This window comes from Sturnira hondurensis, unplaced genomic scaffold, assembly GCF_014824575.4.
Source record: "Sturnira hondurensis isolate 20B ecotype Veracruz unplaced genomic scaffold, ASM1482457v3 Scaffold0021795, whole genome shotgun sequence".
NCBI classification, from domain to species: domain Eukaryota; kingdom Metazoa; phylum Chordata; class Mammalia; order Chiroptera; family Phyllostomidae; genus Sturnira; species Sturnira hondurensis.
In genome coordinates, this window is record NW_028094426.1 from 13,272,613 (window position 1) to 13,289,443 (window position 16,831).

General features: G+C 39.2%; 1 protein-coding gene across 3 annotated transcripts; it reads left to right on the forward strand.

The window, feature by feature from the left end:
* Nucleotides 1-2,817: 2,817 nt before the first annotated feature.
* MAGOHB (mago homolog B, exon junction complex subunit) lies at nt 2,818-10,249 on the forward strand. Of its 3 annotated transcripts, none has more exons than XM_037033940.1 (5): nt 2,818-2,988; nt 4,943-5,001; nt 5,678-5,788; nt 7,719-7,801; nt 9,885-10,249. In XM_037033940.1, the coding sequence occupies exons 1-5, from the start codon at nt 2,895-2,897 to the stop codon at nt 9,982-9,984; spliced, it is 447 nt and encodes a 148-aa protein (XP_036889835.1). In that variant the 5' UTR covers nt 2,818-2,894; the 3' UTR covers nt 9,985-10,249. The 3 variants fall into 3 exon arrangements, with proteins under 3 accessions (XP_036889835.1, XP_036889833.1, XP_036889834.1); XM_037033938.1 differs by having other exon boundaries at nt 2,823-2,988; nt 4,900-5,001; XM_037033939.1 differs by having other exon boundaries at nt 2,823-2,988; nt 4,903-5,001.
* The last annotated feature ends 6,582 nt before the right edge of the window (nt 10,250-16,831 follow it).

The following is a 16,831-nucleotide window of genomic DNA, read 5'->3' on the forward strand; positions in this document are numbered from 1 at the left end:
AATAATAAAATGTACACACACACATGCTTATAACAAAGCGAAAATTAGGTGTTTTCCTCACTTGGCCAGGCTTTCTTTGAAAGGGATATTATATGTCTGGCATCTTTGATTTATCAGCTATACCAGGTATTTTCAGGATCCGGTCTTTCTATTAAGTGTCTAACCAGTTCTGGCACAGAACTATAGCAGGAAGACCTTCTTCCTTCTATAGCAGGAAGACCTGCTATAAAGCTTATTGTATAATGCTTTATAAATTTTAAAACATTTTACCCACATTATGTTATTTTATGCTCTCAACAATTCTATGAGCTTGGCAAAGCTGATTGTAATATAGTCATTTGGTTGGCAAACAAATAAGCTTAGAGACAGTGACTTAATGGAGGTTAGGTAGAGGTAAGTGTTGGGAATGAACCCAGGTCTTCGGACTGCTGCTCTTTTTACTGATCCCACTGAAGGCCAAAGGTCATTAACAGACAGGTTTACTCTGTATATTGCTAAAAGAAGGATAATCAAGAGTAGATGAAACACAGACTTTCTGTAAAAGTTCACCTTATTCTTCACTGTCTGTGAAAACCCGTCCCACACAGGAGCGTTCCTTACTTCCCCAGTTTAATTCTGTCTGGGAGGAAACGTGAGCTACACCATTTGATCTTTTTTTTTTAATTCAAAATATCAAAATTTGTATTCGTTAAAAGATGTTATTGTATTTTTCCCATTACCATTTAACCCCCTTATCCCCCACCTCCCCACTGTAGTCACCACACTGTTGTCCACGGCCGTGAGTCCTTTTTCCTTTTTGCTCAGTTCCTCCACCTCCTAACCTCACCCCCTCTAGCTGTCATGCTTTCTATCTAAGAGTGTCTCTATTTTGCTTGTTAGTTGAGTTTGTTCGTTAGATTCCACATATGAGTGAAATCATATGGTATTTTTCTTTCTCTGATTGGCTTATTTCACTTAAGACAATGTTCTCCAGGTCTATTGATGTTTTCAGAAGGGTAAAATTTTCTTCTTTTTTTTTTTTACTGTCAAGTAGTATTCCATTGTGTAAATGTCCGATAGTTGTTTTATCCACTCATTAAACTAATGGACACTCGGACTGCTTCCATATCCTGGCAATTGTATATAACACTGCAATGAACTTAGGAGTGCTAATGTTCTTTGGAATTAGTGTTTTGTGTTTCTTTGTACATATTCCCAGAAGTGGGATAGCTGGGTCAAAAGGCAGATCCATTTTTCATTTTCTGAGGTATTTCCATATCGCTTTCTAAAGTGATTGCACCAGTCTGCATTCCCACAAATAGTGCAAAAGGATTCCCCTTTCACCACATCCTTTCCAGCATTTCTTCTTTGTTGATTTATTGATGATGGCCATTCTGAAAAGTGTGAGGTAGTATCTCATTGTGGTTTTCATTTGCATCTGACAATTAGTGACATTGAGCATCTTTTCATGTCTATTGGCCATCTGTATAACCTCTTTGGAGAAGTGTCTATTCGGGTCTTTTGACCATTTTTAAATTGGATTTATGACTTTTTTGTGGGGGGTATTGACTTTTGTAAGTTCTTTATAAATTTTGGCTATTAATCCCTTATCAGACGTATCGGTGAATTTGTTCTCCCATTTCTGGGTCGTCGTTTTATTTTGTTGGTGTTTTCTTTTGCTGTCCAAAACTTTTTAGTTTAATGTAGTCCCATTTGTTTATTTTTTCTTTTATTTTCCTTGTCTGGGGAGATATGTGGGATAAAGTATTGCTATGAGCAATGTCTGAGATTTTACTGCCTATATATTCTTCCAAGATTTTTATGGCTTGGGGTCTAACATTGAAGTCTTTAATCCATTTTGAATATATTCTTCTGTACGGTGTAAGAGGGCAGTGTAGTTTCATTTTTCTGCATGTGCCTGCCCAATTTCCCCAACACCACTTACTGAATAAACTTTCTTTAGCCCATTGTACGTCTTGCTGCCTCTTTCAGTGGTGACTATGAAGGTGAGGGTTTATTTCTGGGCTGTCTATTCTGTCCCTTTGATCTGTATGTCTGTCCTAAGTAGGCCTTGTTGTATAGTTTGCTACAGGCAGCCTGATTACTCCAATTTTGTTTTTTCTTCCTCAGGATCACTGTTGGTATGTGGGGTCTTTTGTGGTTCCACATAATTTTTTAAAATATTTGTTCTAGTTCTGTGAAATATGACACTGGACTCATTTGATCGTTAGTGCCACAACCCCACAGGGCACTTAAGCTTAACCCTTACCGATGGAAAGAAGTTTCATTATTAAAAAACAAAAACAAAATCCTCCTTGTATACGACTGTCGGGATTTTCACTTTCAGTGTGTTCTAAATTTCAGCCCTCCTGTTTGATGCAGATTCTTTCTGCTTTGTCTCCCTTACTTAAATGTCTCAAATTGCCACTAGGGTGGCCCAAAGGGGAAAGGCCTGCGTTAGGAACCTAGGAGGAAGAAGGGCAGTATTCAGGTCTAACATCCCCACTCCGGGTTTTAGCTTTACTCATCCCACCAGCTGGAGGGGAGTAATGCTGCACCCAACTCCCCAAACGCCGCAAGACTGAGATCCGGAAAGTAAATGCCACTTGCAAACCCTAGTTCTCACCCTATAACACACGTTATCCTGCTTTCATGCTTCCGTGCTTTGCTAATATAACTTACTTAATTCTGAAAATGACACGCTTCTACCCCCAGCAACACGAAATTCAAGCCACTGGCCCCCTTCCTCCTGCTGCTTCACAACTTAAAAACCCGCCCTCCCGGCTTTTCCCTGCGGGCCACGGAGGTAGGAGTGGCGCGTCCGCAGTGACGCAATGTTTCTGGGCCACTGACGTCACTGCCAGGCGCCGAGAGGCACGTTGGCTGAGCCTTCGGCGGGCTTTCTGCGGAGAAAAATGGCTTTGGCCAGCGATTTCTATTTGCGCTACTATGTGGGGCACAAGGGCAAGTTTGGACACGAGTTTCTGGAGTTCGAGTTCCGGCCGGACGGTGAGCGCGGGGGGCGGGGTGGGGCGAGCGGCCCCTGTGGGCGGCGAGGGTTCCGCAGGGGTTGAGACCACTGCTTCTGGCCACGTAAATAGGAGCTTGAGAATACAAGGGGCGTGGACTGGTTTTGTGAATAAAAGGAAATTAATCGGTGTAAATTAATTTAGAAAAGCTAATCCTGGCAGATAGTAAAGGTGCATCCCAGAGTCAGCTCACTGGGAGGTCCTTAAAGGAGTAGTTTGTCCACTTAATAATAGAACGTTTTAAAGAATAGCCCCAACATGTGACCTAATGGAGGCTTGAAGTCTTACGTTGGCCAGCAATCTTCGGACTACCCGTTCATTCATTATTCATTCAGACGTTTTACGTAAGGCAGCATAAACGAGTAAGACCCGCCCCGAAGGGGGGAGCCCAGTATGTAGGAAAATGAGTGTAAGGATCCGTTTTGGGTGCTGAAATACAGTTGTTCGCTGTTAGTTCTGCATGAAGGCATGGGGAAAACTTTCTAGAGAAAGTAGCGACAGTTGAAATAGACATTTTCTTAGCTGGGGAGCAGACGTTTCTTTTTTTAATGCATTTTATGCGTTGGGCAATATGTAAATACAAAAACCGGGCATACAGTAATGAATGAGACTTTAATTTCCCACAATGAATTATGTCTTCGTGGGTCACACAGACGTGAAACTAACCGTAAATCATTGTGGATATTAAGTATTAAGTGTTATGTCCATGTTTTGGACAAAGTTCTATGAGAGCGTGACGGAACAATTAGGGAAGGATCACACATTAGGAAAGGGGAAGAGGATCAGGCATTTCAGGCAGAAATGTAAGGACAGCCGTGCAATGATTTAAAAACTGTAATCACCTTATTCCCCTTTGTTCTCCCTGTGCTTCATCTAAATTAGTTAAGGAACCAATCTATGTAAATTTTCCATCCGTTCTTTTTTTTCTGTGATATTGTTTTCAGTGCTTTTGCCTATTAACATAATAGGCTTTTATCCATTAACACAAATTATGTAGTCTATTATTATCAGGGAACTTTCATGCCAGAACAGTGGCTCTCATCCGTTTATCTGTCACCGCCCCATCCACCCACTTCCATCAATAATAACAGTGAGTCATTCGCGATTCCCCAGGGGCTCACCTCCTTAGGTTTACCGGTCATTTTAGAGGATCAGGACCAGGTTACTTGCGCTCCTGGCTAACTGACTTGAGGAGAAGCATCCCTCAGGGAGTGCAAAGTCACAATGGATTAAAATTAAATATAAGCAAATTGTCCAGCTTTTATATAGAAGCAGCGCATAGTTTGTATGCTTCTTAATCTCAATTCTAAAATGTTAGCATTGCCATAGTATTGTACATACATTCATTTGAAGAAAAATAATTAAAAGAGACCATTTTGGAGTAATGGGGCAGCATGAGTAGTGAAGGTAGATCTGGATCTGAATCTTGTGTGGCCATGGGCAGGTTACTTAACTCTGTTTTCTCAACTACGAGTAACTGGGAGAATAAAACCGTCCTCTTAAGTTTGTGTACGTAATTAGATGAAATGCTCTGGGCCGATCAGTTCTCGCCAGTGCAGACATACAACATGAACTTTAAAAGAAATGTTTGTTCCTTTTTCTAGTTCAGGACATAGCTTAAGAAAATGAGACTTAAAAATGGCCTTCCCATTATATTGAAGACATGGAATACTTAAAAATTATCTTGAATATTAAAAAATTATATAGAAGGCATGGAGTATTTTAAAAATTGCCCAACTTCAACTGTAGCTGACTTACAGCAAATTCTTGAGTGTCTGTGTTTTAGGATTGGTCTCATGCTAGCTAGGAGGGAAGAAAGATTAAAAGTAGTAATATAAAATGGACTTTATCTTCAAAAGTGCTTACGATGTCATTTCTTTATTTTTTTTAGCAGTTTTGCTGTTATAGATTGAATTTTTTTCCACTCCCCACAGGAAAGCTTAGATATGCCAACAACAGCAACTATAAAAACGATGTCATGATCAGAAAAGAGGTAAGTTCTTTTGGAATGTCTAATTTTTTACAGATACCCACTTTTCTACTGAATTCACAAAAGTACATATAAGGCTGTATTACAAAGAGGAAGCCAATTTATAGAATAAAAAGGGATTCTACTTAAATTAGATATAATTGTAGCATCAATAACAACAAAAGAAGCAATCTGAATATAAGTTGTAGTTCCACATTTGACAATATCATTTAATTCACTTTATAATTAATTTGTCTTTTTACTCTATTCACTATTTAAAATGGTAATCATGATTTAAGAATGGTATAAATTTTAAATCAAAGGCTTAAAGGTTAGGAATAAGCAAAAATTCAGATCACTGTGATGTGTACTTGGATTTGTCTCTGTTCACTTCATAGACTTTGGTCATCACTGTTAACCACTTGGGCAGATTTGAGTCCCATGTTATCAAGGCAGGGGTTCAAAAGGGGGCTAAATGATGTGAAGAGGGAGAAATATATATTAAAGGAAAGGGAATGAAGAAAAACCATGGGATGGATGAGTGGTTCTCTCCCATCTTTTACTTTGGCCTCAGAATTAAATTTTTCCGTGATACTCTCTTGAAATGTTTTGTGTTTGTCACTCTGTTTAATTATTTTATTCTGAGTTGTGAGAAGGAATAGAGAGGCACCTTAAAGTTTTTATTGTAACTTATTTTCAGGCGTATGTACACAAGAGTGTGATGGAAGAACTGAAGAGAATTATCGATGACAGTGAAATTACAAAAGAAGATGATGCTTTGTGGCCTCCCCCTGACAGGGTTGGCCGGCAGGTTTGTAATCAGTGATTCCTTAAAGGCATAAATTATTAAAATTGTTAATATCATTGTTATGTTTTTCTTATTTATAATGGGTACTCATTGATTCTTTAGTCTTCTATTAGTAGGTATCTGGTAAATACTTTTTTTTCTGAGCCTTATGCTACTTCCTAGTAGCAAAGGAGTCAATGCATAGCTCCACTCTGAAGCTATCAACTAAATTTAGCTATCTTTCCAAACAATCTGTTGTAGCCACTCAGCCAAGGTTAGGAGGTTTTCACACTGTTGTGGTTTCCATTATATATTAATTAATTTTATTAGGGATAAGTATAGATGTCTGTTAAATTCAAGACTTAAGATTCTCATTGACTATGTACAATTTACTTTCTCCAAATTTATAACTTTGAAAACTCTTATTTACATCTCTTGCTCCCGAGAAGGATTTGATTGGTTTCTTTGTTCAAACTGACCATTGTCCTTGCCTCTCATATTCCTCTCAGAGTGACTGATATGTCTTAGGGCGCTTCTGAGAGCTCTGAAGGCTGATTCCCTCAGTAGAAAGACAGTGTGATTTCCGAATTGAGCCTTTTGAACTCTGGGAGAAAAGAGGTATGAGCCTTGGGGAAAGAAACATTTCACATTTGTTTGCCCTGAGGATTATACTTTGTAACACCTTCTTTGACTAGAAGAAAATAGGGAGAAAACAGATGTTGACCTTCTGTAGCACTAACTTAATTCTTCTGTTTAAAGAAACATTACTTGTGAAAGCAAAGGTAATAGGTTAACATTACTTATGCCTTGCAAACGCTTGTAAAAGTAAGTTTAGATCTGTTTGTTGTACGTACATGTACATATATGTACTGAAAAAACTCCGGGAGAATCCAGTATTTTCGTCTACCCACTTCATGACGTGGTCATGTGTTTTGCTTATCAGGGAGGATTAGGCATGTTCCAGAAATGGTTTGTTGGTCTTTAAGTCAAAGATTTTATGATTGTTTGAGAACTTTAGTTAATTATGAATTTTGTGTGTGCCATAAACTGTGTAATTCAGTCTTCTGATCAGTTGTATATATAAGACTATCTTAAATGGCATCTGTTATTTATTCGGAAACATTACTGCAGATATAGCCTCTTAACTTTTTTTTTAGGTTTGTAGGTAAACATAGAGAAAAATTACACAATAAGTATGGCACATTGGGAACATCTACATTATGTCTATTTTAATAGTTCTTACTTTTAATGTCTTAGGAAGTCAAAAAGTATCAGTCTTACAGGCCAGGATCCAAATATCAACACCATCACTTACTGATGGTTGTAAATACAAACAAGTTTTATCCTTTGCTTTCTGAGTCTTGGGTTTCACAGTTGTAAAAGTAGGATAATAAAGTCTATTTGACAAGCGTATTTTGGGGAGTTACAGATGATATTTGTAAATTCCCTAGCAGCAGGGCTTGACACACAGTAGGAATTAAAATGGTACTGTTATTAATGTTACACATGTTGTTTTTGCAGCCTGGTAAAAGAGAATAGTGTGTTTTACTAAGAGTGGCTTATACACATGCTATTTTTACCACATTGTGCCTCAGAGTGATGCCTTTAGTTTTCACTGATGTTGTAAGAAACGTTTGTGTGTCCCTGTAAAGAATGTCGTTCATTTTATAGAATCTTTATGAGATCCCGGGAAAGTAACTTTGGTTAGCCTTAATACGGGGGCGGGGGGGGGGGGTGGCTCCTGTGCAGTCGATGACACTTTTATTTTTTTTGTTTTATAGACAGACACAGTTTACGTCTGACAGATTAAGGTCCTCCCCCACCCCCTGCTCCTCTGTTACTGTTACAAAACCTGCAGCTAAAATTGGCCCCTCCCCCCACCCCGTAGCAAGGATAGAGGTATCTCTGGGTGGGTTTTTATATTAATTACATTTCTCTGCTTTATTTTCTTTAGGAGCTTGAAATTGTAATTGGAGATGAACACATTTCTTTTACTACATCAAAAATAGGTTCTCTTATTGATGTAAATCAGTCAAAGTGAGTATGTTAAAGCATTTTTGTTAAATTGATCACATTTACTAGAGGGGTTCATTTTAGAGCTCTAGACAGTTTGCTGAGCTTATTTCATTGGCAGCCGTACCAGTTTATTATGGAGATGTAATTCTGATTTTTATGGCATTAAAGACTTGCTGCCAAAAAAGGTAGCAGTGTATTTATTGATTCCCAAAAGAAAAAAAATCTGATTACTATGAATAATAATGCCCGAATTGTATTAGATTTTTAAATAAAAATCTGGGCACTGTCACACAATGTAAACGAAATCTGTGCTTCAAATCGGGCATTGTTAGCCCCTCATTATCATTTCCCTGCTTGGGCTTACTTGCAATTAAGAGGAAAATCCAGCAGAGCTGTAGCTGTGTACGTCTGCTCAAGTTCTGTCTGCCTGTGGCACATTCCTTTGTCTTTTCTGCAAAACCTCTCCGCCTCCAGTTATTTCTTTCCACTCTTTTCCCTTTAAAATATTCCCATGGTGTTCTTTTACTATTACTAAATTTTTCTTTTAGAATTTATTTATTTATCTTTAGATGGGAAGGAGAGAGGGAAAGAAACATCAATGTATGGTTGCCTTTTGTGCGTCCCCTGCTGGGAAATGGCCTGCAGGGAACTGGCCTGCAACCCAGGCATCTGCCCTGACCGGGAATCGAACCACAATCCTCTGGTTCGCAGGCTTGTGCTCAATCCACTGAGCTACACCAGCCAGGGCTACTATCACTAAATTTTGATGACCCATTTGCTGTACTGGTTTGAATATAAACTCCCTGAGAACCTTGTGTATCTCCAGATTTAGCAGTGTGCCTGGCACATAGCAGATGCTTTTTGAATATTTATTAGAGGAAAGGAGAGAGGAACGAATGTCTAATAACCATTGGATATAAAAGACTGTTTGTAAAGATAGATCAGATACTTTTAAATTATCAAATTTATTTTCCCACAGTTGATGAGGATGTGGCATTCATGCCTTACTGGGATTATAAATTCGTACAATATTTTTTATTATTTTTAAAAAGATTTTATTTATTTATTTTTAGAGGAGAAGGGAAGGAGAGAGGGAGAGAAACATCAATGTGTTTGATGTTTGAGAAACATCTCGTGCCCCCCTTACTGAGGACCTGGCCTGCATCCCAGGCATGTGCCCTGACTTGAAATCAAACCTGTGACCCTTTGGTTTGCTGGCTGGCTCTCAGTCCACTGAGCTTACCAGCGAGGGCCTGGTACAATGTGTTTTCGAAAGCAATTTGATAATTTGCCTCAAGAAGCTATTAATACTTCATTAATCTTTTCACTTATATTCACCATGGCAATTTTTTTTCTGAGTGTCTATCTGTGGAAATAGTCTCAAATAATGAAAAAGCTTTATTATTTAAAAAGATAGTCATTAAAACCTTACATATAATTGGAAAAATATCCAAATGCCTAGCAAGGAGAGAGTTATTAAATTAACTCAGAATTACTTATGGGCCCTGGCTGGTGTAGCTCAGTGCATTGAGCAAGGGCCTGAGAACCAAAAGATCGCGGTTTGATTCCCAGTCAGGGCACATGCCTGGGTTGCAGGCCAGTTCCCAGCAGGGGACTCACAAGAGGCAACCATACATTGATATTTCTCTCCTTCTCTCCTTCCTTTCCCCTCTAAAGATAAATAAAATCTAAAAAAAAATTAAGGATTACTTATGGATTTTTTCTTAATATAATAGAAAAACTAATGTTATAAAGGGCCCAGGGAATAATTTTAATTACTAAAAAAAAAAAAAGAAACTAAAATGTTTATAGTTGTTCTGTGAGAAGTGACATTATATAATATTATGAATATAATATTTTCTATCTTTATAATTTTATCTGCTTTATACATTGTTGTGATACATAGCTACTTATAAGAAAGTAAACATTTTAAATATGGATGAATACTGGTAAAGAAAATTTATAAATTTTTTTACAGAGAAGATAGAGATGGTAATCATGGGCTTCTTTAACTTAATTGTTTTAGATTTTTGTTTTGTTTTAGGAATTAATTTATAGAATTATGTTATTGCAAAAAAGTAACTTTTACCTTTTTAAATTTCAGGGATCCCGAAGGCCTTCGAGTATTTTACTACTTGGTACAGGACCTGAAATGTTTAGTTTTCAGTCTTATTGGATTACATTTCAAGATTAAACCGATCTAAATTATATGTTTTTGAAGCTGCTTTTATATTAATTAAGAGATTGGTAATGGGGGGTTATTTGTCACTTACATTATCAGGATTTTTATGTATGTGAAGCAAACTCATTTTTTTGTATACAAATTGAAAATAAGAAAATATGTAAACAGGCTTAATGGTTATCTTCACTTTTGTCCAAGTGGGTTAGACAATGCCCACACAGTCAATTCTGTACATAAAAGACACCTTTTGTTGAAATTTTGCTCCAATAAAACTTACCAAAGCCTGGGTGGAGAGTGCTTTTTTCAGGAGGCTGTCTCTCATCACTTTAAAGATAATAAAAAATTGTTGTAGGAGGAACATGCTATGGTAGAAACTGTTTTAGGTACAAATATGAAGCTAGAATAAAGGCAATTATTTCTTTCATACCTGATGGGATTTAGGTTTTGGGTAATTATAGAGGTTGTTTACCGAAGGTTCTGGATTTTTTACATTTATCACAAATTCCTTAGGGATTATTTACATTGAAATGTTTTTGGTAGAAGCAGTGATTTCCTGAAGGATGACAAGTAAAATTAGTACCCTAAGTTAGGCACAGTTTTTATTGAGCCCTTATTCCTTATTTCACAAATACATATTTTGTTTATCTTTTGGAGTTAAGATAGTTTCAGCTTAAAATTACTTAAAATTTAGACATAAGTGTCTATGTATCTGTTTATATTTTAGCCCCTGTTGAACACAGGTCCCCCTCATACTTCTCAGTTCCCTTCAACCCCTGGTAGACTTGACCTTTCATTATTTCTGTTACCCTTCAGCCTGAACCCCTCTCTTCAAACATGTGCAGGGCTGGTGGTATAATCCACTGGCGCCAGGGACAGTCGGGTGTGACTTTAGGATGAAAGAGTTAGTCTCTGCAGTCTTGACTCCTGAGCAGCTAGACCAGAGCCACTCTGGCCAGCACACTTCTTTAAGATTATAGGGTGTTCTGTCTCCCCAGTCCGGAAGGTAGTCACTAGCTACTACACGCAGCTACTGAGTACTTAAGATTTGTCTAGTGTAACTGAGTTGAATTGTCCTATTTAATTAGCATTTTTCCAACATCATGTCGTAAAAAATTTCAAACAATTGTAAAATGAACATATGCAAATCTAGATTCTATAATTGACTTTTTTTTTTACTGTAATAAGTCTTATATCCTGTTGATTTTTCACTTAAGGGTAGGATAACTAGTATAATTGTTGCCAATAGATCACTTTTTTAAGCAATATTTAATTTCAATTTAATTTAGGGGGTCGCATGTGGCTTGTGGCTCCCCTTTGGACGGTGTAGCTCCACAGCGTGGCGTGGCAGCCTGGTTGCCATGGAGCGCTATCCGGTCCTTTACATTGCTTGGAAATGAATTGCCGCCCTCACAGATGCCATGGAAAGTCACCTGGTCTCCACTGTGCAAGACTACACTGTCATCACCTTCGGGTCCCTTAGAGAAAGCAAACATTTCTGTTCAAGTTGTAGGCCTTGATGGATGTGCAGTATACCATCATCTTACAGTTTTCTTGCACTTAGATGTTAGGAAAAGGAAAATCAGTCACCCTCGGAACTTCTGGGGGCCCCCAATTTTTGGTTGCTCCTCAAAATAACCTTTAGCCTGTGGGCTCCTGTTGAATAAGATGATCCACTCAAGACAGCATGGTTGGGGAGAAGTAATTCTCAGATTAAAAACATCTTTGAGATACTAACTTTTTGTCCCCATTTGTAACTTCCCTGTAGTGCTGATTTACTTGTGCTTCGTCCCCACCGCCTACCATATTCTTATATTCAAACAAGTGAGTTATTAGGATAAATGTTTTATATTGTCTCTGATTTCTTACACTTTGAGCTGGCTCTTGATTGTAAGCTGCTGGTAGACAGTACTCATTAGAAATTGAATTTTGTGCAGCACTAGTTTTATGAGAAACTGTTTTTTAAAGATGTTTATTTCTACACAGAGGAGAAAGGGAGTGAGGGAGAGAAACATCAATGTGTGGTGGTTGCCTCTTGTGTCCCCTACTGGAGACTTGGCCTGCAACCCAGGCATGTGCCTTGGCTGGGAATCGAAACAACGACCCTTTGGTTTATAGGCTGGTGCTCAATCCACTGAGCCACACCAGCCAGGGCCATGTGAATCAATTTTTATAGTACTCAGGTCAGTGGATACATGTATCCACCTTCATGTCCCATAATAAAGAGACCACTTGCAATAAACATTTATTCCAAATGTTGGTTCAGAACCCCATCCCCCTTGCTCCTTCATGGGCTAGAGTGTCACTACCCAGCACTAGCACAGTCTTCTGTATCATAGGTTCTTTGTAAAAGTTTATTCAACTGGTTTTCTTGTAGTTACTGCCTTCAGATTATTTGTCTTTGTAACTTAGTCTGAGATGGAAGATACCCATTTCTCTTGCTATGGAAACCTTTCAAGTACCATGAATTTTGTATGTGCCCACTCATACTGCACGTCGTATATTCGCATACATTGGCTACAGCTGTGTCTTGAATGTGGCCCAGCGGTGGTCCTGATTGTACACATATAGTCTGAGTAGAACACTTCTACCTTGATCAACCTGAAACAGGACTTGTGTTGTAAGTTCAACTGCTGATCCATAGCAAGTTTTTTAAAGACTTAGAGCTGCTTCAGGTTCACAGTAAAATTGAGAGATCTACCACAATTTACAAAATTGAGAATGATGCAGAGTGTCTTTTGCGGGTAGCTGGTGGATGCTGGTGGCATTCTCCAGCAGAGGACAGGAAGAATAGTACGATGCTGTGAAATGATAAACAACTGGGGTTTGAAGCTGTGGGCAGGCGACATGAAGGTGTGACTGTATGCGATGTGCTAAGCTTCTAGCTGACAATATTGTCAGGAAAGGATGTGTAAGATGTGTGGTTTCCCAAGTGAAAAAAAGCTTTGCAGCACAGCAGCCATTAAGTAAATAAGTGAATGCTTTATGTATTTCCATTATGCTTGTGTGAGAGTGTTTTGCACAAAAGTGAATTTGGAAGACAAAGTATAAGAACATTTAAATTTTTTTTGAACTTGTCATCTTTCTATTTTATTAACTGGTTGCAGTGAAGTTTGGCGCTTCCAATTTTGTGCATTTAATCAAAGGCCATGCTAAAAGTTTCAGTCTCATCTGCAGTTACTACTGTCCTTTGTTTTTTTATTTTTTATTTTTTATTGTTCAAGTACACTTGTCTGCCTTTCCCCACCATGTCTCCCCCCACCCCAGCCATCCTCATCTCCCTCCCCTGATTCCATTTGCCCTTGGTTTTGTCCATGTGTCCTTTATAGTTGTTCCTGTAAACCCTTCGTCCTTTTCCCCCTATCATCCCTTCCCACCAGCCCTCTGGTAACTGTCAGTTTGTTCTTAATTTCAATGTCTCTGGTTATATTTTGCTTGCTTGCTTGTTTGATTAGATTCCACTTAAAGGTGAGATCATATGGTATGCACTGTTGGTGGGACTGCAGACTGGTGCAGTCACTGTGGAAAACAGTATGGAATTTCATCAGAAAACTAAAACTGGAATTGCCTTTTGACCTGGCAATTCCACTGCTTGGATTACATCCTAAGAACCCTGAAACACCAATCCAAACAAACCTATGCACCCCAGTGTTCATAGCAGCACACTTTACGATAGGCAAGTGTTGGAAACAGCCTAAGTGCCCATCAGTAAAAGTAAATTAAAAAAACTGTGGTACATTTACACAATAGAATACTACACAGCAGAAAGAAAGAAGGAGCTCCTACCCTTCACAACAGCCTGGGTGGAACTGGAGAGCATTATGGTAAGCGAAATAAGCCAGGTGGTGAAAAACAAATACCATATGAAGTTACTACTGTTCTGATGCTGGTCTAGGAAGAGATCTACTTTTTCTAGAAATTACAACTTAGGAAAAGATATAGGAAGAGATATATCTAGGAAGAGATCTACTCATCTAGGAAGAGATCTACTTTTTCTAGAAATTATAACTTAGGAAAACAAACCAAAAATCAACTAGAGCTTAGGGGGAGCCGCTACACAATTTGGCTTTTTAGTCATTAATCTCATTCTCCCTCACTCTGAAACTACAAAGTGTCTAGATTTGGTGCTTGGTTCCTCTTCATGGAACCACCTCATTCATCAAGCGTGTGTGTAGGTGTCGTATTTCCTCCACATGCAGCACTGATAACAATGACCGAGACGGCATGGTGCTTGCCCCGTGGAGTTCGTACAGAGGAGGCAGACAGCTGTGTGCCTGTAAAAAGTGTCCCGCACCTGTGTGGCCTCCATCATGAGACCCACCCACCTTCTCTTCAGCTTTAAGGATATAAATTAGAAGGAAGGCTCACCATCACCAATATCCCCAAGGGTAGTAAGAGGTAAATAACCAGCTCTTAGGTCACAGTATGGTTTTTCTGAGTGGTAAGCAGTATGCAGCTATATGTTTCCCAGCTCCTAAATTGTATTAATGTGCCCATGCACCACCCTCAACTCCCACAAAACACTCTTTCAAGTGCCTGCACTCCAAACCTGATAGAGAACCTAATTCAGTGTCAGGATTTCTGGACTGCTGCCTTAGGGGAGAAAGAAAAAAAAGAGCATTTGCTTATTTTGAGGTCTGAGAAATCCTATCTGAAACGCTAATCTCAAATGCTTCCGAGTCTACAGAGGACTACTCTTACTGAACACCTGAGGAAACTGAGGCTTGGAGATTTGGATGGACCTGTTGAAATTTTTGTGGCTAGGCAGGATTTGAATCTTGGCCTTCTAAGAATCATATTTCATACTTAACGAGAGCCTACTGTGTATTTGCCAGATCTGCACATGCTCTTCACGTGATCCATCTCAGTTAATTCCCACAGCATCCTCGGGAGGCAAACATCATTGCTTTACTGTGATGAATCTGAGGGTGTAGAGAAGTGAGGGACTTGCCTCAAGTTACACATGGAAACTGGGGCTGGCATTTCAAGCCTGAACTTTCTGGTTCCAGAATTCATGCTTTGTGGCAAAAGGTTTATTAAAAATCCAGGCCCTTCTAAATTCATATTCTGTGCTCTATGCAGTCACCCAGGCCTGATGTTAAACCGGGGTCAAGAATGAACAAGAACACAGAGGTGTCAAACTCATTTTCATCGGGGGCCACATCAGCCTCGTGGTTGCCTTCAAAGGGCTGAATGTAATTTTAGGACTGTGTAAATGTAACTACTCCTTAACAGTTAAGCGAGAGCTGGAGAGCTCGGCACTGCTGCTGGGTAGAAACAAGGTGCTGGGTCAGATAAAACAAGGATTTGGCCCGTGGGCCTTGTGTTTGCCACCTGTGCAATAACGCGTCCTTTGGCAAGTAATCTCTCATGACTGATTTCTTCATCTGTAAAATGGGTGCAGTAAGAAATAGCTGTGGGTCAGCTTTGGGAGGTTTCAGTGTGCTTATACACACAGTAGGTCCTCCAGCAAATGAGTCTGTCTCTGCCACCTTTCCACAATCATTAGTATTTCTCCCTCCCTAACTCCCTATTTCCCTTCAGCAGAATTATGTGTTTGTTTGTTTGTTTACCTAGTTATGGCATAGAAGGCTGTGGATCTTCTTTCTCTGTCTTGAGATTGATGAAGCCAAGCCAGGGTTAAAGAGAGGGAAACGTTCAGCAGCGAGCATTCCTGAAGTGCCCAGGCTCTACCCAGAACACTTTGCTTCCATTACTGAGTGCAGTTAGCCCCAGGGGGGTATTGCAGCTACCTGCAGCACGTGATGACTCGTGGATGACTGCAGTAGTGATTCAGAGATTGAGGACTGCCCCGGAGGACAGAAGTAGGCCCACCCAGGGCCATACCACAGGCGGCAGAGCCTAAACTGGGTCCTAGGGGCCAGTATGTTCAGTACAGGGCATCTGCAGTTACTTTGGAGGAGGGTGAGAGCAAGCTGAGGAGTGGGGAGGCCGCCTCAAGCATGATGTGTGGTGGTGGCTGGGGGTTGGTAAGGGAAGAAAAGAACGAGCAAAGAAGGATGCCAGAGCCTGTTGAAATAGGCGTGGCTTTGTTTTTGCATAATTAATACCCCCTTCAGTTCCCCACCTCACTCCTCTGCTCCCACACTCCATATTAACCACTGTAACACAAGTCAAAAAGCAACTTAAACTGGTTCCACAGAACTGTATGTCAGAAGGTTGACACGGTCTGTATGAAATGCGAGTGACTGTCTGGCTCATAGAAACCATTGCAGAAATGTGTTTCACGTGGTAGGTTGTAGAGAGATATTCATGAAGTAAGATTTGTGGACAAAACCCAAGTACCATCTCTTCTTAAATGGTCAAATGTGAACATTTTCACACCCAAGTGGTGTATAAGTGAAACAACTTTTTTGGAGAGCATTTGATAGAATGTATCAAAGTTCTTTAATTTATAGACCCTTTGACCCCCCCTAATTTCATGTTTAAAATTTTCCCTAAGAAAATATTCAAAAGTATGGACTAAATTTTTTTATAGTAGCAAGACATTGGAAAGAACCTAAACGTCCCACAGTAGGGGATTGCTAAAATAAATCAGGACACAGCCCACGTGGGTAATAAAATGGTTTTAAAAATGGTACATTTTAGATACATTTTTAAATGAAACCTTTATTAGAAAAAATAGATCAAAAACGTGTGTGAAATGACACCAATACTGATAGTAAATGTATAAAACATACATTTTGATGATGCATAGATAAAAAACTATAAGAAACACCAACATTTTTATAGTGGAATTACAGATATTTTAGGATAATTTCTAAACGCATTTTTCTGCTATAAACATAATGGAAAAAAGAAATAATCTTTTATTTTCCAAATAGTAATATACAAGAGAAAGTCCCTGACAG

Excerpts from the sequence above, each read along its gene's own strand:
- MAGOHB (XM_037033938.1), top strand. The coding sequence starts at position 2,929 with ATGTGGGGCACAAGGGCAAGTTTGGACACGAGTTTCTGGAGTTCGAGT. Across the intron at positions 2,989-4,899 it reads GTTCGAGTTCCGGCCGGACG|CAGTTTTGCTGTTATAGATT; the intron begins GTGAGCGCGGGG and ends TATTTTTTTTAG. Across the intron at positions 5,789-7,718 it reads CTGACAGGGTTGGCCGGCAG|GAGCTTGAAATTGTAATTGG; the intron begins GTTTGTAATCAG and ends TATTTTCTTTAG.